Here is a 26609-nt window from a genome sequence, read left to right as displayed (position 1 = left end):
AGCCGCGCCTGCGCCCGGGGAGAAGGGGGCGGGGCTCGGAGAGGGCTGGCGTTTGACGTGCGCTTGCAGGTGCCTGGGAGTTAATGTTGACTCTTTCGGTCCAGGCGACGGATGCCTTTGCTATCCCAGCTTCACAGATGTGGGAACTGAGGGAAAGAGAGATTAAGCTGGTGTTCCGAGCAAATGGTGGCGCTGGGTTTCGAATCCTTCTCCCCCCCTAGGCTAAAGTCTGTGCTCTTTTCTTTTACCGCCAACGTTTTTGGGAAGCTGGTGGAGGGAAGCTTGCGCGATGATAAGGCCCGGAAGAGTGGGGAGCACAGCGTCATCACTGCCTCACACGTGCAAGCTTAGGCGCTTAGAGCTCACTAACCCACTTTCATAACAACTTTCTTCATAGTGGGCTTTATGGACAGCCGGATCGGGAGACAAGTCCTGGGTCTGCTACCGACGGTGTGACACTCTGAATAATTCATTGTCCCCATCGTGAGACTTCGTTTCCTCATCTGTCAAGTGGGAATAATAATATCTGTTTCATACGATCGCAGTGAGTATTAAATGAAATAATGCACGGTGGCTGACATGGTAAGAATTCAATAGCTGTCAGACCTTGGCTCAAATCCAAGCACCGCCACTTGCTAGCTGTGCGGCCTTGGGCAAGTGACAACCGCTCTGAGTCTAGTTTGCCCCCTGTAAAGTGCAAAGATTGGACTAGATGACCTTTAAGTCCCCTCCCCGTGTGATGTTTCAGAGCAATTTTTTCAAACAGCTGGCTGTGATGCATTAATGGGTCTTAAAATCCATTTAGAGGATTGTGACCAGCATTCAAAAAATAAAATAGAATATAATAAAAAATTCAGAATGTTTCGCACATTTTGTCTCAATTTATGAAACTTTTGTTTCAGTTTTGGGTTTGTGTAATCGGGTGCAATATAAAATGTTTTTCATATCGTGGGTTGAGGTCAAAAGAATTGAAAGCCACTGTTTAGAGTTGAAGTGATTTTGGTTTCAGGATAGAATGTGTTCTTACTCCGTGGTGGGGAAGGGACAAGACAGAGGATGTAGAGACAGAGGATGTATGGGGTACTCTGGACATCCCCTGCCCTTTACTTCTGGCCCTGGAGTGTCCAGATAAGACTGGGGCTGGTGAAATACAAACTAAAATATCCATCTTTTCAAGTTTCATTCAGAAATGTTTTGATGTCCTAGTTTAATTCTTTGTGAAATTGGCAAACTTTGTCCTGGTTCAAAATAGCTCAATGTCATGAAGGATTCCTGCTTTCACATCACAGTTGCAGGCAAGGGGTTTGGCACATGGTAATCGCTTAGTAAATATTTGTTTGATTCAATGATACACCCAGCCTTTCTTTGTAAGTCTCACTGCAGGACTAACACAGGCCTTACCTGGGAAATCTACTCACTTTTCGCTTCTCTCCTGTCATTTTCATCGTTGTCACCACTTACTGATTTATTGAGACCTATGTGCCAGGCATTGTGCTAAGCATGTTATGTAGTTCATCTCAGTTATTTGTCACGTGAGCTTTAAGACAGGTATTACCCAATGTTATCTCCAGTTTGAAGATGAGGAAAAGTAAGGCTTAAAGAGGTGAATTAACTTGCCCGAGATCAGATAAGGTTAGGAAGTAACCAGACTTTAAACACATCCTATAGTTTCCTGAAAGAAAAGGTGCACATGAGGTAAATATGTTGAATCAATTAGCTTATGCTGTCTAACAAATCACCCCAAAACTTAAAAGCTTTAAGCAACAAGCATTTATTATTTCTCATGATTCTGTAGATTACCTGGGCAGTTCTTTTCTGGGCCAGTTTGGCTTGTGGCTGAATAATTTGGAATGGCGTCACTCACATGTCTGGTTGATGTTGGCTGTCAGCTGAGGTGATGGGGCCACATGTCCCCAGCAGGCTACCTGAGCTTAGTCACATGGTGGCAGTTGCAGAGTTCCAGGAGCAAGAGAGGGAAGACCCAATCGCACAAGCACTTTTTAACCCTCTGCTTCTGTAATTTTTGCTAATGGCTTAAAACAACAATTAGCATTTGTCTCACAGTTTGTGTGAGTCAGGAATTTGGGAGTAGCTTAGCTGGGTGTTCTGGCTCAGCTCTCTCCTTAGTCTAAAGTCTTCTGAAGGCTTCACTGGGGCTGGAGGATCCACTTCCAAGGTGGTGCACTCACATGGCTGGCAAGTTGGTGCAGGTCATTGGCAGGAGGTCTCAGTTCCCTGCCATGTGGACCTTTCCATAGGACTGCTTGACTGTCCTCATGACATGGTGGCCGGCTTTCACCAGAGCAAGTGATCCAAGAGAAAGCAAAGTAGAAACCACAATGTCTTTTATGACCTAGTCTTAGAAGTCACATACTGTCAATTCTGCAACATCCCATGGTTCCACAGGTCAGCCATATTCAAGGTGAGAGGGAACTATGTAAGGGTGCGAATACCAGGAGGTGGACCTCATGAAAGGCTGGCTACGACACAACCATACATGTTAAATGACCACTGAAAATGTCTTTCTTCTTCCCTGATATTTAATTGGTAATTTGGCCAAAGATAAAATTCTTTCAGAATTTTGAAGATATTGCTCTGTTTTCTTCTAGCTTTGTGAAGTACAATGCCATTCTGATTCCTCATTCTTTGTATAGGTTTCCCCCCTGCTCCATTCCTGGAAGCTTTTAAGATTAATCAGTCCCTAGTGTTCTGAAATGTGATAATGTTGTGCTTTGTTGTGGCTCCTTTGTCATTCATTGGGCTGGATACGTGATGGACCCTTTCAGTTTAGAAACCCTAGAACAGAAGATGAGCATACAGGTTAGGATATCTGCACACATATGCACAGGCCCCTTGCAGGAAAACATATTTAGGGGCATGAAGAGAAGGGGTGTGGGGCTAGGGTCCTGCTCTCCCCGTTTCCACCACCTCCTAGTGCAAAGTTCCAAGAGGCCCAGAAATTTGAATGTGGCCTTCCAGGTCCTTGTGAAGGTTCATTTGTCAAGGTAGCAGCATAGACTGTATTTTATTTAACAGTTCGTTAGCTCCATTTATAACTTTCTAAGTATGCCTTCATTTGTACTCTTGCCCCAGTCCCACAAATATTAGGTATGGCCCACTGGGCAAGTTGCTTAGCTTTCCTAAGCCTCAGATTTGTCATATATAAAATGAGAGTAATGAGTACCTACTTTGTAGGGTTTTATTATGATAGTAATACGAGAAAATGCAGGAAAAGTGTTTGGGACAACCTCTGGTTGGTGGGAAAATGTTTAGTGGCTATTACTGTTGCTGAGCAAGACTTTCAGCTCAGCGCCCCCGTCTGGTTAGATGGGAAACTGCAATTGCTAAGGGGGCTGGATTTGGAAGAAACCAGAGTTGCCAGGTAACTTAGCTCTGATTTGGGAATAATGCCTTTCCCTCTGCTTACTCTGCTTACTTTGCCTGTCCCTTCTCTTGCCCTCCTATGTTGCAGGGATGACTGAGGACGATGGGAATTCTCACTGACTTCTGGGACTACCCTGGGGCAGGTAGGAAAAGCTTCCAGTTTTTTTCTTTCTCCTACTCCCAGGCTCCATCTGCAAACATTTCTGTAGCTCAGGGACTGCTGAATTTGTATCCGTCTCTGCTGTCTCAATTAGGCTGGCAGAAACAAACTGTTTTTCTGTTACTTTTGAATGCTTTTTTGTGGCAAATGGAGACTATAGTAACAATAATAGTTAACAACCATATGGCAGTAACAATGTGCCACGCACTGTCCCAGGGGTTTTACTTATATTATTTTTTAATCTTCATAATTGCAGGTGGCCTATTATTATCCTCATTTGATAGATGAGAAAACTGGGGCACAGAGAGGCTAAGTAACTTGCCCAAGGTCACACAGTTGGTTAGCAGTGGAACTAGGATTTAAACCCAGGCAGTGGGCCTCCAGAGTCCTTACTCTTAACCACATTAGACCTTCTGCAAATATTAACTTTTTTGGGGGGGGGGGCGGGGGGAGGAAGATTGGCCCTGAGCTAACTTGCCAATCTTCCTCTTTTTGCTTGAGGAGAATTGTCACTGAGCTAACATCTGTGCCAATCCTCCTCTACTTCGTATGTGGAACAACCTACAGCATGGCTTGATGAGCGGTGTGTAGGTCCACACCCGGGATCTGAACCGGTGAACCCCAGGCCGCTGAAGCAGAGCGTGTGAACTTAACCGCTACACCACTGGGCCACTGTGCTGGCCCCAATTAACATTTATTGAGTACTTACTATGTGCCAAGCTGAGAGCCCAGAGCTCAGGCTGTTAACTGCCATGCTGCTCTTACCAGCTGAGTTACCTTGGACAAGTCATTTTCCTCAGAGTTTCAGTCATAACAACAATCCTTTACGAAATGCCCATTCCTTGTTGGATACTTCACCTAATTCATCATCAGTGTCCTGGCTAACATGTCCTGAGCTCTTTCGGTGTGCCAGGCACTGTTCTAAGCACTTTGCATGTTTTAACTCGTAACATTGATAGCTCTGCAAGGTTGATGTATTTTCCTCATTTTTGGAGGAAGAAACGGAGACATAGAGAGTTTAAGTGACTTGCTTGAGGGCCCGCAGCTAGGACGTGTGAGATTTGAAGCTGGGTGGCCTTATGGGTTACCTGAGAGTCCAAGCTGCCATGAGTGCATTTGGAGTCTTTGGGGCTCTTAGCAAATATTTCTAGTTCTCTGCGTCCAGGCAGATGGATGGATTGTACTTCCCTGTCCCCTTGAATTTAGGTGCAGTCCATGAAATACGATGAATGTCACTTCTGGACATAGCTTAGGGGCCAGTGCAACATTCTTGTGCCTTGAAAATCTTAGCACCACAAGGAAGGTGCCTCCCTTAGCCTGGGTCCTTGAGCGAGGATGACATAAAACAGAGCCCCCTCAGACCCACAGTGGACGTGTAGTGTGAGTGAGGAACAAGCCTTTGTTGTTTCGAGCCACTGAGATTTGGGAGTTGTCACTGCAAGGTGACCAAGTCCAGGGTTCCTTATCCTCGGCACTAATGACATTTGGGGCCAGGTAATTCTTTGCTGTGGGGGCTGTCTTGTGCATTGTGGAATGTCTGACATTTCTTGCTAAGTGTCTTATTGGGGGCAAAATCACCTCCAGTTGAGAACTGCCATCCTAGCTCATCTTAATAGTCTGACTATCCTGCCGGTCCTAAATAAACCCTGTTGAGGCTTGATTGCTTTAACATGCTATTAGATTCTGCTAATATTGAGGATAGTCACGTCAATCTTCATAAATAAGATTGGTCTGTAATTTTTTTTAGTGCAATCTTCATCTAGTCTCTATATGGGTGTTACACTAGCTTCAATAGCATTTTCCTTCTTTTTCTTTGCTTTGGAATGGTATAAGGGCACTGGTCTTATCTGATCTTTACCGTTGAAGGAGTTCTATGAAACCCTCTTGGCTTAGAGCTTTCTTATGGGGAAGGCTCTACAACTACTTTCTCTATTTCTTCTGTGGTACTTAGTCTGTTTAGACTTGCCATCTCTGTAGGGTTCAATTTGGATAAGTTGTACTTTTCTGGAAAATCATCCACTTTACATAAGTTTTCTGATATATTGCATATAGCTGGGGCACAGGGTTTTAAAAACTGGGAAATTTTACATAGAAGTCTAGATTTCTGTTTTTCCTTTAAAACTCAGAAGATGTGCCAACAGTGGGCCCTGCCTTCCACCTGGAAACATTCAGGTGGAGTTGTGTAAATTGCTCTCATTTTCTTTCCGGCCCCACCACGCCTCATTGTCTTACACCAAATTCCTGGTATTTGAGTTTGTGACCCCTGAGATAAGAAGAAATTAGGTAGAGTCTGCCTTTTTGATGGTTGTTAGGGACCTGAAAGAATGGATAGAAATCCAAAAACAGACAAGTTGAACTAACCGTGTCTGGGGCAGCAGGGGCTAAGATTTCAGTTATCAGGAAGGACTCGCTGACCTGAAAATAATTCTTAGCTTGTGACCCTAAAGCTGCAATTCCCATCAATAGGAAACAAAACTTTTCCTTTCATTCCACGTTTAGAGGGAATGAAGGAAGGATACTAAAATTTACTGAGCTCCCCTTCTCTCATTGAATCCTTAGAAGAGTTCCTGTGCGGTGTCATTATTCCCATTTTACAGATGAGGAAACCGAGGCTCAGAGAGGCATCACAAAGCTAAAGAGTGGTGGAGCCACGATTTGAACCTGGATCTGACTCATTCCAAAGCTCAAGCATTGTTTTTCCACTACACTTGGCATTCTTTAACCAGGCTGCTCATCAAACTCATTGGGGGAGGCCTATAAAAAAGTACACATTTCCAGATCCTACCTCTGACCTATTCGAACAGACTTCTGCACTGGGGCCCAGAAATCTGTATTTTAAACAATGACTTGTGCAGTTAGTTGATTACTGTCTCCATTGCTAGATGAAAGCTCCATGAAGGCAGGGGCCATGTCTGTCTTATTCAGTGACACAGAGTGGGGGCAACACAAATATTTGCTGTGTGATTGAATGTCCAAGCTTCCCAGCCCTGACCAGTGGACCAGCTGTGAAGAGATTTTAAACTCTTTGCGGCAAATTCTCTGGAGTAGTTCTCAAACTTTAATGTACATTTTAAGGATTGCTTGGGTTGCTTTATTTATTTATTTATTTATTTATTTATTTATTTTATTTATTTATTTTTTTGTGAGGAGATCAGCCCTGAGCTAACATCCGCCAATCCTCCTGTTTTTTTTTTTTTTTTTTGCTGAGGAAGACGGCCCTGGGCTAACATCGGTGCCTATCTTCCTCCACTTTATATGGGACGCCGCCACAGCATGGCTTACCAAGCAGTGCGTCGGTGCGCGCCCGGGATCCGAACCAGCGAACCCCGGGCCGCCGCAGCGGAGCGCGCGCACTTAACCGCTTGCGCCACCGGGCCGGCCCCGCTTTTTTTATTTTTAATGCACACTTTGGAGTCCCAACCCGGAGATGCTATGCTTGAGAAACACAGGTAGAGCTATGTAAAATTTTGATGGCTTAAACGTTCCTCAGGAGTTTTTGAAGAGTTGAGACAGTGGGCATCACAGAAATTAAGTCTGGGGGCCTGAAGACAAACTGCATATTTCACTGTTCAGCCAACTAACCAGGGAGAGATTTAAGTGGATGTGGAACCCTAGTGGAGAAACCCTGTGAAGGGGACATCTGTCAAGGTGATAAGCCAGGTAGAGGATTCTTTTGGGCATAGTTGCATGCAGCAGAGAAATCGTTCTTAGAAACGATTAGGGCCTTGGCCCTGGCATCTTTTTGCCTTGGGGGTCGGCTTTGCTCCCAACACTGGGTATGTGTGTTTGTACATGAGATGGACAATGTGACTGAGACAATGTGCTTGGGAGTCAGGCCAACACACAGCACCACTGCTCACTGATTGTGTGACTTTGGGCAAATTCTTAATTTCCCTGTGCTTCAGTGTTCTCATTTTTAAAACGGGGCCATGACCAACTATGTTGTAGGATCACTGTGATAATCGAGACAACGTATATGAGAGAGAGTGGTGCCTGGCACACAGTAGGTGCATAACCAGTGAGGTCAGCTACTCTTACCTGACAGTGAGCACCAGATTGACTGTGTTACTCTGCATCCCAGGGTCTAATACAGGTCCTGGCTCAGCAAATGTCAAATTAATGAGTAAGGGACAAACTCTGGGTAAAGCCATCCATTAGATACCACATTCCATAATTAACTTTGATGCCTAGTAATTTCTAACAGTGAGACTCAGATCCAGTAAAGAATTGGGAAAAGTAAGTCTAGACCATAAACCAAGAATGTCCTCTTAGGAGAGAGGGGGTAATAAAACCGTGTTGCTGGGAGATGCTGTAGATTTGATGTAAAACCCAACCCACTGGACGTATGCAGGGGCTGAAACCAAGCCCAGCTGCATCGGCAAATGCTGAAACTCCTGCAGCCCAGCCAGGCCAACACGGCAGGTCCTTCTTAAGTCTTGCTGACTTGCCCTTTCTGCATTAGGGTTCATCATGCTCTCATTAGGGAACCACTTTAAGATCGAGGTCCTTCACCCCCAAGAAGTGACTGAGAGGTGGGGTGGCACACATTTTGCAGAGAATCTGGGTTTCAGATCCTTCCCTTTGCCACTCACTAGCTATGCGGCTTTGGCTGTTATTTCACCCTCTGGGCCTCAGCTTCTAACTAAAACAGGGTTTAACCGCTCAGTCCCAGGGTTCCAAGTATAAAAACGGGATGGTGCCTGGTCCCCACGAGGTGCTCGTTTTTATCTGACTTTCCCCCCTTAGCTCACAGGGCTCTTCCCCCCGAGTCCCCCCCTTCCCTGTCCTGCTATGCTCCAGAGAGAAATCCAGCATCCTTTATGGCCCAGCCCAAGGATTAGGATCTCTGCCTCCCAGCCAAGAGCCAGACATTTTGTGACCGACTTCCATTCTCTGACACAATAAGGGAGAAAGGAAGAAACACAACAGTATATGGGGTTTTTTGTTGGTTTTTTATTTAGACATGGAATTTGCCTTCCTTTTCATATAACTTATCTAATTAAAATATTCATCTTGGTAGTTACCACAAAAAAGTAACATAGAAAATTGTATTTACATTTCGGGACCAAAATACAAATGAAGAGCAGGATGATACCTTGCTCCTTTCCCTCCCGCTTCCCAGAAAGAAAGAGAAAGCCCCAAAGAAACTGCTCATTACACCAAGGATCACAAAGGATTAATTTATAATTTGGTGATTTGTATGTAGTGTAGCACAGAAAAAAAAGGAATTGCACAAGTTTTCACAAATGAGACCAAAGGTTCAACATCATCCTGTGTCTGCTCTGCAGCCATGTCAATAACCCAGGGGAGGAGGTCGTTCAGAAATTCAGTTTTTCCTCTTCCCTCCTCACTCTTCTCACCAAGTCACATCCCTGATGCAGACACTCTTGGAGGAGAAGGGAGGAAAGATCTGGCTCTATGCAAACAGAGGTGATCAAAAATCTTTATGTGCCAAAAATGGGTAGTGCTGTTGGGATGAACAAATATGTGTCCTTTCTTCCCTCCCTGCCTAAAGACTCCTAAGAAAACAAATTACATCATACACAATTGAATCTGAAATATGAAAAACTGGTTTCAATGACAAAGACTTGAACACGTAGCTAAGAGACAAATGCAAGATGGTGGACACCTAGAGGAAGCTACTCTAGGCAAGAGATGTCTGGCACCTGACCCAGAAGTTCATTTGGTTTAGGTAAGAGGCTTCCTAATACCAGAATTAGGGAGCAGGCTAGGGGATAGGGGTGGAATGGTAATACAGATGACCAAGAGAAATGCTTTACCCAGTTCAAAAAGACAGCAAATTAAAACACAGCGATACTTGTGTCCCGTCACAACAGGCACCCTGCCCAGCAACGCACACTCGACAACGCAGCCTCTGCTGCACAGATTTCCTGTGTTGCTCTGGAATCTTCCAAGTTAGCCTAACCGAGTCTCCAGGATGGTTAAAAACAGTGAGCTCCATATTCTGGGCTTTCAGTGAGCTCATCGAGGGGCCCAACTGCCAGACTCCTCAGGCTGTCACACTAACCATGCCCTCAGTCTACTTCTCAGGTTTCTTAAGCATGGGCACCTCAAATTTATAGCATCTACTTCTACCTGGGTCACAACCAAGTGGGTTCCTACAAGATCAGTGCTCTTCAACAGCCAGGAAGGGCACTGACACTGTCCTCCTGGTTCTGATCTTGCTGCTAAGTCACCTGGAAAGTGAGACTCTCCATTCCTAAACCTGATGGATGTCCCTGTGGTTCTCTCCCATCCTGACACTACAGCTCAGACACTTTCCCGAAGTTGGCCCTTCTCTCTAAATTCTGGCTTAAACAAAGTAGCAAGAGCTTCGGCTGCAAAGTTCTCTACAAAACACAGCAAATTATTGTGCTCTTCCAATCACATGATCTTACTTTTTAAAGAAAGACAAAAAAAAAAAAGCCAATTTCCAACATAGCATGACAACTTTTAAAACCATTCACTTCTAGTAGCAATTCACAGGGAACAAGAGATTAAAGGGCTGGCTTTTAAAACTCTAAAGTTGTATTTGGGGGGCCCCCACAGAGACCTGCCATGTGTTTGTGTTCTTCCCCACAATAGTGGGGAGAAGGAAAAACGGGGGAGGAAAAAAGCCCTCGGTTTTGGATCAGAAATTGGAAATTGTAGAAATGCTGAGGTTCTGTGCAAATCCATCTCTCAAGGTTCAGTGTCCTCTAGTGAGCCTCAAAAAAAAGCAGGAACTAGCAAAAAGGATGGGGGAAAGACTCTAGACCTTTACAAATAACCTCCCATAATAAATACTACTTAATGAGTAAAAACGAGATGTGCCTGCAGAGGAACTCAAAGCCACACTGAGAAGGGTCTCGGGGTGGGGGGTGGGGTCTAGCATGAGCACTCCTGTCTCCACGGCGGGGCTCCCCTGAGGACAGGCAACCCAGGACCCACTCCTCGGCCCACGTGCGGCCGACCCCACACCGGCTCTGGGGACGCCCAGTCCTCCCTCTGGACCAGAGTTCACCCAGGAGAGCTGAACTGGGACAGGTGAATGGCTTTCACCAGGCTTTTGTCTAACTAATGAATGACCCTGAAAGGCTAAGTTTGTGGTAGAGGACCAAAAACAAACAAACAAAAAAAAAAAAACTGGGGGTAATATAAATACAATCTGGGGGCAATATTTATTAATTAAAACTATGTCGTATAGTTTACAAAGAAGCTAATTAACAACAAAAGTATAATTGACCTTAAAATCCTCAGTGAGACTGAGGCTTCACATCTTCTTCAGAATTCTGAAGGGCTCTCCAGGCAGGGAGGCAGTGGCTGTGGCACACGGAGCACAGGGCGACACCTGCGAACTGAGCGGGGTTTGGAGACCAAGAGGTTCCACAGAGCAAAAGACTCTGGTCTCCTTTGGAAGTTCCATTCCCCAACCCCTACTGTCCTTGTATTCCTCGCCCCCAAATTCCATCTCCAAGGCAAGTCCTCAGTTTATCGTCGGGAAAATCTGTTCTTGAAAGCTTTAATCGTCTTGGCCATCATGGGGGCTATTTCTGTGAAGAGATATAAGGCAGTTGTTTCAGACTGGTGGCAGTTTAGACACACGCCACTAGTGGCTGACAATCAGAGCCAGGCCTTGCACTCCACTTGACTCTGCAGCACTAGACAAATGGACACAAGTGGCAGCTCTCTGCTACCACCAGTGAAAGCAGCAGCACAGAGCTAACACTTCCTGAGCACCTGCCAGCTGCTCAATCACTCTCTCTAACAACCTTATCGATACTCAGAGAGACTGGCCAACTTGCCCCTGGTTGTACAGTAAGTGGCAGACCTGGAAGTCAATCCTTGCCAGACTCTAAAGGCCATTCTGAGCCATAATTTAACTCTGCCTCGCCAATATCCAAACCAGCAAAAAGCACCCCCCTCCGGCCCTCGTCTGTCCAGTGTCGCAACAGGTCTAAGACCAGCTAAATGCAAAGACCACCTAAGGAGGGCTAGCCCCACCTCGATGGGCTAGCCTAAGCAAAGCTAGGGCTTAAGCCAGGAACCCCACCTCCCATGGCCCCTGAAGTGAATACAGAATAATGCTTTTCTTAAGTTAGGACACTCCCTTTAGAATACTGGGGATAGTCTATGGTAGTAAAGTTAATAAAATATAAAATAGACCCAACTAGATATAAAAAATAAATACTTGAAAGCTGGGGTTATAAGGTTATAAAACCTCAATAGGATGTACTATTGTTTAGCTGTTAATAATGACAGTTATGAACCTCAAGTTACTGCCTGGAGAAATGAGTTTACATTTAGGTAAAAAAAGCAGAGTGCCAAAATGAACATTCCCTCTGATCATTATTTCAAAGATACACGTGCATTATGAAGGAAGCAGTGCCTCCAGGGAAAGGAGGCACTGACATCTAGACGAGCGATGCGCAAGGCGCCATACGTGCACTACATCTAATACACAGAGTACGGTGCAGCGGTGACAACACCGAAGCAGCGGGTAGGAGCCCCAAGCTACTCACTCTTCACAGTCGGTTTCCTAGGGTCATAGCCAACAGTGCTGCTGACCGCAGGCGCCAAGTGGGCGCTGCTGGTGCTCGGGCCATCATAGGCTGGCTCCTCGGGGCTGGAGTTGAAGTTGTTGCTGCTGCCACTGCTAAAGGGGGCGTGGCTGCTTCCTGTGGAGTATGGGGCTGGCTTAATCCTGTAACACAGAACAGAGTCAGTTAGGCAAGAGCACGAGAAATATGCCCTCCGCACCAACAGTCTGAAGCTGGCCTGTTTAAGAAAGACTCAGTTTTGTGGCTGTGACCAGTGGACCCTAGCACCCTAGATTCTGGTGGTGGCTCTGAGGGCATTAGCCCTTCAGAATGAATGATAATCTCATACCTCAAAAGTGATAACTTTTCACTGTTTAGGTGTAAATCTGTATTTTGAAAATGCTAATGTGACTTAAAGTCATCACAGTAATAGGTTATTTGTTTAAACGGGAAAAAGAAAAGCCTAAGGGCATGTTTCCCAGAAGTGAGGCCCTGTTCTCCATTTAACCTTAACCCCCCTGCCCCCAGAGGCAGGGGTAATCATCTGGCGCACACTGCAGTCAGAGAAGCTGAGGCACAGGGAGGTGGAGGTCAGCCTCCAGAACTCACTCTGCAATGCCATGCTTTCACCCAAAAATAAATGGCTTGCTGCCCCTGGGCTGCCTCCCAGGGTTGAAGATTCCCTAAGTATGCAGAAACCACGGAGGAGCAGAGATCTTACTTGATCTTCTCAAGCACAACTGCTCCTCCTGTTCCAAACTTCTCCTGCCTTCTTCGAACATCACGAGGCGGCTTGGCCACAGAGTTGACAAAGGCCATCTTTGCTTGTCGGCCTGTGGACAGATATGGAGATGAATACCTGCCTTCTTGAGCAGACGCTACTGTTATTTTAATAGTCTGCATTATTAAGAGACAAAGGCTTTTCAAGTGCTCCCAAAACTAGGGGATTATCAACCCTGAAGACCCCTCTATAGGGTAGCATGGGCAGTGGCAGAAGACCCCCCACCCCCCGCAAATACAAGAGAGATTTAGGGCCCCGAGGCCCTGCATCGGGGCTCACGATGTTGCCAGGCCCGTCCTGCGGCTCCTCCCCTGCCCCCTGACCTTTGGGCTTATTAGCGTGTGCAGAGCGGATGTTCTTCGTGAGTACTCTCAGCCGCTGCTCTCGGGCATCCTGGAGCCGCAGGTACATCTCCCGCCACGACTCATACTCCTCTGGCCTTTCTTCCTTAAAGTCTCGGTGACAATGAATTTTCCATAATTGATCTGTTTCTTCAATTAATACCTAAAATCAGAACCAGGACATCATTTATATGCAAGCACGGTTACATATCTCTTTTCCATCTTAATCACCTAGGGGTGACTAGTTTCCTAATGATTTTTTGGTCCTCATAGTAGTAGTATTATACTAAGATACCACAGTTCTAGAAAAAAATCAAATCACTGAATTAAAACAATGCTAAGTGTGAGGCACTAGCTGCTTTGGGGGCTGTGAGACTGAGAGACGACCACAGAAAAATTAGTTTAAGATCAGGCTTTTCCTTTAGAAAATCAGTGAAGGGCAGAAATGGGATGAAGTCAAATCCAGGCCTTTCCCTGGCACTGCCCTCAACTATAACGGCAAGGGGACCACCGAAGGAGGAGGATCAGCTATAGATCCCTGGAATCAGAGAGAGACAACTAACACAATCAAGTGAGCATACTCTGCATTACGGAAGGATTTCTGGATAGATCTAGATGTCTCTAGAGACACCCAGCCAATCTGTGCTCTCTTCTGTTCACCAGACACCTGAGTGTCAACATAAAGCTCCGTCCCCACCCCGGATCCGAGGGGCTGTGCTGCCAGAATTCTCCCTGACCTTGTGACCAGGCAAGCTCAAGGGAGGGGTGGGAAGTGTGTTTCGCTCCCTTTGAATCCCACCTTGACTGTAGCCCAAGAGACCCACTTAAGATGCCAGGAGCGGGTGCTAAAAAGATGCTTGTTTAAAGGCCCATCGGCAAACCAAACAAGCCCAGAACAATGACCCGACCACTGGCCTGCCCTGCAGCCACAGCAGATTCACAGAGACAAAGCTATTCCTGGAGACACAAGCCAGACAACTGCCCTCTTCCCACCCAGACAGGATACTCACGTGATTGTATTCCTCGATGCGATACAACTGCTCAGGAGTACACCTCTCCAAGACGGGTTCAAGGAGCGAATACGGGACACCTCCCACTTCAAAGATTGCTGCAGAGAATCAAGGGTGACAGCGCTGAGTAGCGGCCGAGCTACCCAGTGAGCAGGTTCCAGTGCCACACCATGCTTGAGAACAGAAGTGTGAGACTTACAGTCGATGTTGTTCTTTAGTACCCGGATGCACTGCTGGTGCAAGGTCATCATTTTGGGGAGGTAGGCACACTTGGAACCGGAATACACCTGCATCTTAGAATTCATTCTCCGTCCAGTGAATCCAGCTTCTTCCTCTTCCTGGGGTGAAGAGAGGGCTATAAGGCGAGAAAAACAGGAATGTAAGTTACAAAAGGCACCAAGCTATACAGTGAAAACTCTCCTTCCCGCCCCATCCCTCAGCCTCCCAGTTCCCTTTCTCAAAGGCAACCAGCACAACCGGTCTCTTGTGTATCCTTCTAGAGAGTCAATGCAAAAATAAGCAAGGATGTATTTTATTCCTTTTTAACCAATTAATAACATACTCACTATCGTTTTTTCATTTATCACATTTTAGAAATCATTCCATGTCAGTACACAGACTTTCCACGTTTTTTACAGCTGCACAGGATGCCACTATGTGGATGAACTGTGATTTTTCTGTTAGTCTCTTGCAGAGGGACAAGTATATGGCTTCTATGTCTTTTGCTATTCAAACTAGACTTTTTTTTTAAGATAAAAAGCTCATGTAAAACATATAGAATAAAGGGCTACTAGTAACAGCAGCAGCTAAGTTTAGTGAACGCTTACTATGTGAAAAAACCTGGAGCTAAGAGCTTTACCAGGATTATCACTTTTAATCCACTTAACAGCCCCATGAGGCAGATACCATTATTATTATTCCCATTTACAGAATATAAAACTGAAGTCCAAGGAAATTAAGTTATTACCCAAGTTCATATAACTTGTAGGAGCCAGAGCTGGGACTCAAACCCAAGCCATCAAACTCCAGAGCCTGCGTGATTAGGAAATGCACCAAAATCTGATGGAGATCATGAATGAATTTTTAAAATCTTTTTCCCATTTAAAAATGAAAATTACCTTTTCGCTTTGGTTGGAAGGAGGATATCAAGTCGAGGGAAGGAAGTGGTCGGTAATTGGCCTGTATCATGGGCAATGGGAGGTCTGGCAATGCATCGGTGGGGACCTGCAGAGAAGAGACCAGTGACTGGAGAGCTCCTTTCTACAAGCACAGCTCTCCTTCCCACAGTCAATTCCCAGCAGTGTTAACAGGCAGATAACTTCACAGGCAGATCCAGGCTGGAGGAGGGGTGGCAGTCATGTCTGACACCACCTAAGTCAGGAAATACATATAGGTGGGCCCAGCACAATGCGACACCTCAGAAAATACTTATCTTGGGTATTACCTACCCTGGCAGCTAGAGAGGCAATTACTTCAAACTGAAATTCAACAGGCCACGTAAAAGCCAGTCAAGCAAAACAGCAGCAGGGTGGGTCCTGGGAGCTCTGCAGGGCCAGATGCTCTGAATGGGAAGCCACCAAGGGGCTGAAGGGGTTACCTTTTTCAGCTTGGCTGAATCGGCACCAGCGGGCTGAAGCTTCTCTGCCTTGTTTTCGTTCACCTTAGGTAATTTCTGAACCGAGTCCAAGTTTTTACTAGTGCTTTTCGAATCATTTTTTTTAAGTCCTTTTTCTCCAAGAGTCGTGGCTGAAGTTTTCACAATCTTTTTCTTTTTCTTCCGGGGCTGGTCATAGCTGAGGTATGACTCAAAAGACATGGTGGGCTGCTCGAATTCATCATCCATCTCCGCCTCCTCAACTTTAGGGAGAGAGCCCCCTGACTTTCTCTCTGAATGAGAGGTTTTTACTTTCCCCTCTTGAGTCTTTAGGTTGTTAGAAACCTTCTCTTTTACCTTGGGCAACAGGTCTCCTGCACCCTTTCCTATGTTTAAGCTGTCTACACTTGGCTTGTTTTTGTCAGATTTGGTTTTCTCTGAGTCTCTGTGCTTTGGTTTTTTAACATGGTTGTCTGAAGCAACCTCCGAGGGGGATAAAAACTTCTTCTTGGTGCTGCCCTCTCGCTCCTTCTCTTTCCTCACCCCGCCAGAGGGCGGCTTCTCCTTTGAGCTGTCCCCTGAGAGAGGCCTCCTGGTGTCCTCCTTGGAGACGGCCTTGTGTGACTTCTCTCTGCTCAAAGACGACTTCTCATCTCCCTTGGCATCCACGGGACATTTTTCTCTGTGGGAAGATTTGTGTTCCTTGTTCTGACTCACAACCCCTTTCCCCTGGGGTTCACCCAGGTGTCGTTCTTGACTGACCCCGAGTCTGTCCTGAAAGGCATTACTGTGGCCTTTTCCAGGCTTCTGGTGTGGGACAAAGGGCTCGTGGTCCTCCTCTAGGGATCTGTAACGGTCCACGGACACCTGATGAGGACTGGTAGACGACGGAGGGGACTGAACATGGCCGTAATCAGAAGATTCGTGGTCTGAGGAGTAAACTGGTGAAACTCTGTGGCACCTCTTTCTCTCGTCTCTCCTCTCATGACTGTGGGACACTTTGTGAGGTCTCTCAAACTCCGAGAGTTTCCTGTGTTTTTTCTGTCTGTGATCAGGACTATATGACTGACTACTGGAGGCTTTCCAGTTTTCTTGGTAGTCCTCCTCTAGCTCCTCCTCCTTCTGAAGGGCGTCCCTGGGGCGCTTTCGGGAACCGCTCTTCTCATAGTCCTGTTCATCAGGCTCAGTGCTTCTACAATAAAAGAAAAAGCAGACAAAGCAGATATAAATCTCAGTGTAATCCTTACTCAGAGGACAAAATCATGGAACCTGAACTCACAAAAGAGATGAAGAGGATGCAGAGTTAGAAACAAGGTCTTGGGAGAAAGGTAAAGGGGTACTGCTCACAGATGCTCACCTAAGTTTTAAAATTGGGAAGACTCAAATATTCAATAAATGGAAAACAACGAATTTAACCACAGACCACAAAGAAGATCAAATAGCTTGTGAACATGAAAATGCCTTAAAAATTTTTCAACATGGGACATAGTTAACTTGTTCCATAAAAAAGAGGCTGTTATTTATATAGTTTGTTCACAACTTTTAAGAAGAGGGTAGAAAGAACATACCAAAATGTTAATAATGCTTATTTTTGGATGGTAGAATTACAAGAAATTTTTATTCTTATGTCTATTTTTTAATATTTTCTAATATTCTAGTGCTCATGGATTATTTTTATAATAATAAAAGACAGAATAAATATTTTAAATAAGAGGGCAGAGAGAGGATAATAAAGAAAAACTTTTCTGTCTGCAAACACTCTGATACCAGATGTAACCACGCAGTTGAACAAACCTACACAGTAAACGTTCTCACCGTTCCACAGGAACCAGCTTCTTCCACTGGGCCACTAGGTTCCTGGCAAAGCTTCCAACGTGCTCATGTTTTCGCAAGCTATTTACTGTTTTCCCAACCCCAGTTTCCTACAAATTTGACAAAGGAATTGTTAGAAGGTTGTGGAACAAGGCTCACAATTTTCTAAAGAAATAAGGCTGCCTGCTTTGACAAACTCAACATATCAATACTTCCTTCCTAAAACATACCTTGCAAGTCTCAATACAAAATTACTTTGTGTCTATGCCCCAAACCTCTAATGACACACAGTAGCAAAGCATACCAGATTCAGAAGAGGAAAACACTGAATCAAAACACTTCTAAAACTTTAAGAATAACAAGATGATTATGGCAGGTGTCATGCACTGAGCTAACTTTGCATACCGTTATCTGAATCAATCCTTACAACTCTGTGAGGCAGGAATCTGCCCCATTTTACAAAGAAAGAAGAGCCTAAAGTCACAGAACTTGGATGTGAATCCAGGACTAATTGATGAGAAAGCCAATGTTCTTTTAATTTTTTAAAAAAATGTTGCGATAAAATTCAGCATTTTAACCATTTTAAAGTGTATAGTTCAGTGGTTTCCAAATGCTTACAATACTGCGCAACCATCACCACTAATGCCAAAACATTTCCATCACCCTAAAAAGAAACTCTGTTCCTCTCAATTTCCCACACCCCCTGGCAACCACTAATCTACTTTCTATCTATGGATTTGCCTATTCTGGACATTTCATATAAATAGAACCATAAAATAATGTGGCCTTGTGTCTGGTTTCTTTCACTTCCAAAGCCCATGCTCTTAATCTCACTGTACAATCTCTCCCAGTGGAGAGGGGATGGGATATAGTCATATAATACCTAAAGTCACACAGTTCTTACCGCAAGAATGTCTACTGTAATAGGCAAGGCGGAGAGTTTCTTCAAATATTTCAATAGCTGTGGAGAAAATAAAATAAACATTAATTTCTATAAAATCATAATCATTCACTAGAACAAATAAAAATAATATCTGACAGTGAAGTGCTTACTCAGTTCTAAGTGTTATACAGGAATAAGTATGGTTATTACCCTATTTTACAGGTGTGCAAACAAGGTCAGGACAGTTAAGTTGCTTGCCCCAGGATGCAGAGGGCAGGATTCACTCAGGTCTGTGGCTTTAGATTCCGCACTTTCAACCACTATGCTACGCCAAAGGGGAAATAAGACCTAGAGAAGAGAATCAAACCTACCAACTCTAACAAAAGTCATCAACAACTATCATTTTGCCCCAGTTCTGAGAGAATTTCTGAGAAAGGTACCAACTTTAGGAAAATTACCCACAGACCTGACACAGAGGAAAGTAAAAAGGAGACGAGGTCTCTACAGGAAAAGGGTATCGTGTTTACAGGAAGAGTCACAGTGTTTAACAGAATTGTTGTTTGGACACAAGTGGGAAGCCAAGACCAACTTCAAGGGGCCAGAATCAGAGCTTTGCTGTTGCAAAGGGTGAACACAAAATGTCTGGGTAGATTAGAAAAGCCATCTGGGTTTGGTCACATTTCCTTTCTGTAGTCTCTAAATCTAGGTCAAAATCAGGATAGCAGAGCTGTTAGAGTTCCGGAGTCAGAGACAGGCGTCAGCTGGCTCTGTTACCTCCTTGCCTGGTGATCTTGTGCAAGTCGGTAACCTCTCTGAACCTCAGTTACTTCATCTGCAAAATAGGAACTGGATCCTGTCTCTACTTCACAAGCTGTAAGGATGCACTGAGATAAACCATGTGCAGGCCTTAGCCATATGCCTGGAATGCTATGAAAGTTCAATAAATGCTTATTATTAATCATTTCATTCATCAACTGACAGCTCTTTACATGTCCACCCTTGATCCTCAACCAGATATTCACCAGCCAATTCCTACTTGCTCCATTTCTACCCGAAGTCATGACTGGCTCTGCCTTTCTCTAGACATACGTGTACATAAACATACTGACCATCTGAGAAGAGCTGCAAAGCACAAAATAGATAACTGTGACTACCTTTACATTTAAATATTAGATAACAAGATCTGTTCTTCCACGTGTGGCTCAGACTATAATTAGTGCGCCATATTGCTATTAGGTGGAGCAGCAAGTATGTTTTTCTGGTCATTCTACTTCAATAATTACTGAACATGGTCGCTAGGCAGAGCAATTGGATCAAAGTGATAATCTTTTTTGACTGGGAACAAATGAGAAGCCAAGTGGTGTATCTAGGGAGTTTCATCTTCATAGTTGAGTGAAAATCATCCTCCACTTCAAATGTGTTCACCACCATCACCCAACTCAGGAGGAAGCTTATGTGAATTTCTTGTCACCCAAGCCATGGGTGCAAAGATTAATGCCAATTCCTTTTCTTAAAGGAAAATTTAGAATCATTGAAAAGGTTAAAAACAGGTTGTCTCCCCTAATGTCATTCCCTGGAAGGCATTTATATACCATCTACTGTGTGTCGGCTACTATGCTAAGCTCTTACATGTGTTACTTCATTTCATTCTCATTAACCAACTTTATTAAAGTGGATACCGTTCTCCTCATTTTACAGATATTGAAATCGAGCTCAGTGAGGTTAGGTCATTTGCCTAAGGAGCTAGTAAGTCAAGTGTGTCTACCACAGCATGTACAAAGCCAGGAGAAACATCCAACATAAAACTGTCATTATAAAATAGGAAAAGAAAACAGAGCAGTAGCTCATGTGCCTCTTAGCATACCTGAAACAGAGAAGAGCTCCTCCTCACCATTACGTTGTTAGACAGTTTACAGTGCACAGAGTAAAGAGGTCACCATGGGGACAAAGAGTCACAGGACCTCTAGAAAGCCAACACATAAGGATGGGCCAGAAGTCTCTGAGGCTGTGTTCATCTCAAAGCCTAGCACTAACTGGAAGTGTAAAGCTGCCTTTCTGCTTTGATTTGGGTTAGTAGGGGCAACTTAAAAGCAGCCAAAACTAAAACCCTGGTGTCGAGCTGTAACTCTGTTTTCGCTTTAAGCAAAACAGAATTGAAGACTGATCTTCAAACTGATGTAGCCCAATACAGAAAAAGGGCCTCAGAGCCCCTCTATTTTCAATGAGGTTCAAGAAAGAACAAAGCAATAACAAGGTAAAAGCATTTGGGCATCCTCAGCTAAGTGGAAACTTGCTGTTATCAAACCAAGGGACCAATTGTAGAGTTTGCAAGAACTGATAACAGGCCATTGAGAAATGTCAAACATTTGCACAGTACATGCTTTGGAATCTTGGTTGTCCTTTGCACACTCCTTCAATCTAAAGAGCAAAAGATTCTCATAATGTCGACCCCTTGTTCTCCACTTGCCATCAAACTGTGTTCTTGGTGGTTTTGACATTCAAAACGTAACACAGGACAGGTAACTTTACCAGCAATGAAAATTGTTTCCAATTAAATAGTAGGAACCAAGTGACCCTGGTCAGCCTGATACCTTTTCCCCAACTAAGCCCAGATCATACACAGATGGACTTAAAGCGAAAACAGAGTTACAGCTCAACACCAGTGTTTAATACCAGAAAATCCATGAACATAGGTGTGGAATCAACCCTTTGGCTAATAACAGTTTGAAATCAAGATTTAGCTGCAAATTCAATACTACTATATAATCATCTTGCAATTTCAAGAAGAACCTGTGGGAGCTTGTTGGGTTAACAGAAGGTTGAGAAGAAGAAGGCCAGTATGCCAGCTTGCAGTTTTCCCTCTGCAGTTAGCTCATTCCCGAATGCCAACTGTTGTGCTCTTTGCAAAAATGATCTCCCAACATTCTCTCATCTTCCTAGTGCTTACTTCATAATGCAAAGCCAGAAGTTAAGTGACTTTCTCTTTGGGAAGAGAAAGCCCAAATACTCACAATAATTACTAATAGTTCAAGTAGGGAGAAAAGCCAAACAAACCTTTTCCTAATTTGAAATTGCATGCACATCAACTACTAGAAAAGCTACTTCAAAGTTCAAATGGAAAAATGACTATAGATACTACTTGGTGCATTTTTTTTTAACCTCATAGAAATAATGACCAAATTGGTGGAGGAGAATTTACATAATATTGCTTTAAGGTCTTAAAATTCAGTCACAAACCTACAGTGTTTAGGAAAACAAACTAGTACTCGGAAATAATGACAATTTATTAGATGTCCACAAAGGATTATTGTAAAAAGAAACTTGTAAATATTCCTGGTCACTAGGTACTAAAGCCACAACAGAAAATATAACAGAAAGCAATTGAAAGTATTTAAGTTTTCACAGATTTAAAACTAACATGGCTTCCTTAAGAAGTGGACCTTTGAGCTTGGTATGCATGAGAAGACTTAAAAAGTGGCCTGATGGTGAGATGCTATGTGCAGCCTGTAGAAATGGAGGAAAAAAACCCCTCACCTATGAAAGGCTGGGAACAGGTGAAAAGAAAGGGGCCCTTCAAGAAAAATTGTAGAGCAGCGATGAATAGCTACTGAGCATTTCCTATGAGCCTGCTGCTTCCGCCTTTTAGTTTCATCCTGGGAAGAAGCAGGTGAGAAAACAGGCTCAGCAAAGAACGTCCCTCACGTCCACGGCTGGTAAACGGATCAGAACCCAGATCTCGCCACTTCATCTCGACTGCCACCCTCGATTACTTCCTCTTCAAAACGCACTCTGGGGCCCGGAGAGCCAACTCTTAGGAACTGCACACTCCAGCTGAATGCTGACAGAGAAAGTCCAACACCTTAAGGGTTTTCATCGCTGTATTTCAATTTAAAAAAAATTCTAACATCCACCAGACACCGAGAAGCTGGATAACAGAAAGTCGGAGGGGGAGAAGAATGCATTTAACTTAAGAAAACAGTTCACAAAAACAAAACAAAACTAGCTGAGTACCATTAAAAATGGTTGCCCATCACTCGCAGCGACGAGAAACGGTAGCTCGTACCTTTCTATCAAGGCCAGAAAGAAACCTAGCTGCCAACTTCTAATTTTTTTTTTTTCTTCCAATTACAACCTAAGTTTTTAGGCGTACATACAGCTAGGTGATGTGAGGTTTGTTTGTTGTTTTGAAAGGGATTTACTGAGAAAGCGAAAAGGTCCACGTCCTAAATGCAGCCAGAAAGCACTAACAACGTGTCTTGGAGACGCAGGACCACACACGAGCTCGGACTGCCTCCTTCACGGAGAGGACCATCTCCTCCGCCCTCCGAACAAACATCACAAGACACGAAGCCATCAGCAAGACCTCGCAGGGAGCGGAGCGGGCCGCAGTGACCTGCAGGCGAGCTCCCGACAGGAAACAGCTGGCCCGGGACGCCGAGGGCGGGCCGGCAGCCCCGCTGGCACGCGGCGCCCGCACGGAGCGCGCCCGGCCCGGCCGCCGCCCCCGCCGCCCGCCCGCCCCGCGGCCCCCGCGCCCGCAGCGGCCAGCGGCCGAACTTCCCGGCCCAGGCCGCGAGCGCGGCGGGCCTGGCGCCGGGTGCGAGCCCCACGGCCGGCCGGTCGGCAGGGGCCGCGCCCGGGCCCGCGACCGTTACGGGGCCGCGCCGCGCCCAACGCCCGCCCGCCCGCGCCGCCGCCCGCTCACCTTCTTCGGGTCGGGGTTCGCGGCCAGGCGCGCCTGCAGCTTCTCCACAACTTGGAGCGCCGACTCCGCCGCCATCGCTGTCACTGGCGCGGCCTCCTCGCCGGAACTGGGCTCGCGTCGCGGCCTCGGGCCGCAGCTCCGCCCTCCGTGCAGCCCGGCGGAGACGGAAGCGCGGCGGCCCCTTCCGGGCCTCGGCGGCGGCCCCGCCCCCGGGACAGGGCCCGGCCCCGTGCGCGCCCGGCTCGCAGGCCGCCCCGCCCCGGGACGCCTCTCCGCTGTCTGCTGGGGACGGAATGAGGCTGCAGCGCAGACCCGGGCTTTATAAATCCTAATCCTCCCCCTCCCTGCCGGGCGCTGTGAGCCACGCCCTAATTAACACCTGTCAGTGTTCCAGGGCTGGTCCGCCAATCAGGGGATCAGCGGGGATTAACGACAGCGACCGTCCTAGGTTGAGCGCACTGAAGCGCCAGAGGTTGGGCTAGTTTAATGTTATCCTCAATACAACCCAATGAAACGAGTTATACATCCCCACTTGACAGATGAGGAAACTGAGGCTCAGGAAGACCAAATTAACTTGCAAAGAAGCGCACGTCTCTGAATAAATAGCTCGAGGAATTGAAGCCCAGAGAGAGAAAGGGATTTGTCAAAAGTCAAACAGTTTAGCTACATGAGGTAATAGCTGATGTGTCTCATTTTCCCCAAAAACAGTGTCTGGTACATAGGCACCAAATAAATACTTCGTGAAGGAATGAATGGCTATTTCCTCTGAAATAGGGCCTGAATTCAGTAGGGCCTGAATCAGACCAGCCCAAGACACCATCCTTGAGGGCACTTACCTCATCCTAGAAGCACTAAATTTTACTATTACTACTATTACTATTAAAAAGAACAACTAAAACGTTGAGAACTGACTTAAAATATCACCATTGATTATGTCTCATTAGATTAGATTAGATTAGATTAGATCCTAATCGGATCTCCAGCAGCAACGTGGCAATGTACCTAACCTGACCTTTCTCCAAATTGGGGAAAGCCCAGAGACTCTTCCAGGTCCCAGCTCCAGAAAAAGAAAAAGAAACTTAATGTAAATTGTTTCCTCAAATGAGCTTTCATTCATTCCCTATGCTGAGAAGCCCCCCCTACTGTGTTCCCACCCCTCTGCTTGGTGCCCCTCCCTCCAAAACAGACAAGCCTTTTCAGGGAGTAGATAAAATTGTCAATTTATTCTTTTGTCTTGTCTCTGGGCTATTTAAGTGCAGTGACCAACCTTTCCAACTTTAAATCTCTGCCCAGCACAATCCAGTTGATAAAATCAGCATTGGATAAAAAGTCCACACGAGATTAATGACCACCCATTTGGTGCCCTAAGACTCAATTGTGGGGTGTAATGGAAAAGGCAACTAAGTGGTGTGAGGAGACCTGGATTCTAGTCCTGGCCCTAGAGTCTCCCTCCTCTGCACAGCAAATGCTTTTACATTTTAAATTCCTTCCATTTTGAAAATGTAGCATTGGTGTAATGGAAAACGGGCCGGTTCTTGAAGCAGAATTGCTGACTAACCGACCTGGCATATACTCGGGACACTGGAACATTTTGCGCATGTTACCCAGGGAGATATCAACAACCAGAATGAAAAGAAATAATGCATGCTGCTGGGGGCTACTGGAGAGGGCGCACCCCAGCCCTCCACCCCATCTATGTCAGCCTGAGTCAGGCTTGCCTATGAAGTAAAGAACTCTTACACTTGAATATAAGAATACTTCTCTGATCAGTGTATTATGTATGCGTCATTCTGATTAAAAAGAAAGTTTTAACCAGTTCTAAAAATGATACTCTGTCTATGTTCACTAAGGGATTTCCACTGCAATCCTTGGTTTACACAAGAGTGTTCAACACCAGAATGAGGTCCCTAAGGTCACAGCCTGTTTTGTCCATTTTGGATCAGCAATATCTAGCTCACAAGTGACATTCCATTAAGGTCTGTTGAAAACTGAACTGATTATTATTTAACTTAAGGCTACCCCAGAGTATCATCTGAAAACTTGAGGGGGACTGCCTAGGTCTCTTACCAGCACTATAGAGCCCCCTGTGAGGAGAATTAAAAGACCCATCTTATTCTGCTCAGAAGGCATGTTTAAGGCTATACTAGGGAAGAAAGATGGGCAGGGAGGCTCTCATCTTCTGCTATGCACACTTTTGAGTTTTTGAAACAAGTATGATCTACTTTTATAATGAAAATAACCTAAAGGTATTTTAATTTTGGAAAAGAGCAATCCTGCTGGCTGGTGCTAGAGTCATTTAAAACACTGAAAGACAAGTGAAAAAAACCAAAAACCACCAGCCATCTTGCCCTCAATAGCAGAAAGAAGCCCTTGCCTTTCATGGAATGTTCAAGTGAGATTCTGCGGACTGGACAGTGTGTTGAGTGAGGAATACTGGTGGGTGGAAGGCTCCCCCCTGGACCTCTCCTGCACTGGGCTCTGCCACTCCTCTATCTTACCAAGTAGGCAGCATCTGAGGGTGGTTGGATGGTGGGTGTAAAGGACACAGGGTTAGGGCTCAGTGACAACCTGAGTTCCAAACCCCAACTCTACCAGTGCTAACTGTGGCTCCTGGTCAAGTTACCTAAAATGGCTGAAATTGTTTCCTCCTACTTTACAGATTTCTTGTGAGGCTTATAATATGTTATGTTAAGCAACTGGCATACAGTAGGTATTTTTTTTAAAGCAGCAATTATTAGGGAAAATTCATTGCCTTGGTAAAGAGAATATTGTGTGTTGCTGTAAAGGAGAATATAAAACCCTCCATCTGGGCAGTTTTATTCTGCACAGTTATAGCCACTGTTCTCTTCCCCAGTGGGATCATTTTTCTGAATTGACTACATTCATCTTTGTTTCACATCCTTCAAATATGTTCAGCTGGTTATTTACTTAGGAATGGCATCTTTCTGGGTTTCACAGGCTGAGTTCGCCCTCCTCAAATATAGTAATACAAGTGGAGACTGCCAGCTCCAGGGAATGGTGTCTGAGGTTCAAAATCCACACCTTTTATAGACAGCCTTGATGTTGGATTAAATTCTCCACTAACAACTTAAGGATATCAGGCCAGAAACTCTCTGAGGCCCTTTGTCTAAAGGGGGCGACTGCAGCATTCTATAACGCTGGTGGAGAGCAGCCCAGAGAATCTGGATTTACCAGGAAAACAAGCTACCATAAAAATAAAAAAGTAACAAGTATATACTTTGATACTTTTATACTGTATGAATTTATATAAATTGTATCTAGGTAGTAACCTAAATGCTTTCCCTTGGCTCTTTATTTTTACTATAACATTTATCACAGTTTAAAATTATCTTGGGCCGGCCCCATGGCTTAGCGGTTAAGTCCGTGCGCTCCGCTACTGGCAACTCGGGTTCGGATCCT

At 45.1% G+C, this 26609-nt stretch overlaps 1 protein-coding gene and 1 long non-coding RNA gene across 2 annotated transcripts; one reads left to right on the top strand and one right to left on the bottom strand.

Annotated features, from left to right (window-relative positions):
• The first annotated feature begins 35 nt into the window (after window positions 1-35).
• On the top strand, window positions 36-12027 carry LOC131412950 (uncharacterized). The gene is made up of 3 exons (XR_009221882.1): window positions 36-544; window positions 3473-3527; window positions 11884-12027. It is a non-coding gene; the product is annotated as an uncharacterized LOC131412950 (long non-coding RNA).
• ELOA (elongin A) lies at window positions 10686-23303 on the bottom strand. Its single transcript, XM_058553210.1, has 11 exons — window positions 23190-23303; window positions 18506-18562; window positions 17605-17711; window positions 15793-16981; window positions 15314-15419; window positions 14395-14550; window positions 14196-14293; window positions 13168-13348; window positions 12785-12896; window positions 12046-12227; window positions 10686-11076 (listed from the first exon to the last, which is right to left on the bottom strand). The coding sequence occupies exons 1-11, from the start codon at window positions 23262-23264 to the stop codon at window positions 11015-11017; spliced, it is 2325 nt and encodes a 774-aa protein (XP_058409193.1). The 5' UTR covers window positions 23265-23303; the 3' UTR covers window positions 10686-11014.
• Between the last annotated feature and the right edge of the window lie 3306 nt (window positions 23304-26609).

This window comes from Diceros bicornis, chromosome 13, assembly GCF_020826845.1.
Source record: "Diceros bicornis minor isolate mBicDic1 chromosome 13, mDicBic1.mat.cur, whole genome shotgun sequence".
In the NCBI taxonomy this organism is placed as follows: domain Eukaryota; kingdom Metazoa; phylum Chordata; class Mammalia; order Perissodactyla; family Rhinocerotidae; genus Diceros; species Diceros bicornis.
This window is presented reverse-complemented; position numbering and strand designations above follow the sequence as displayed.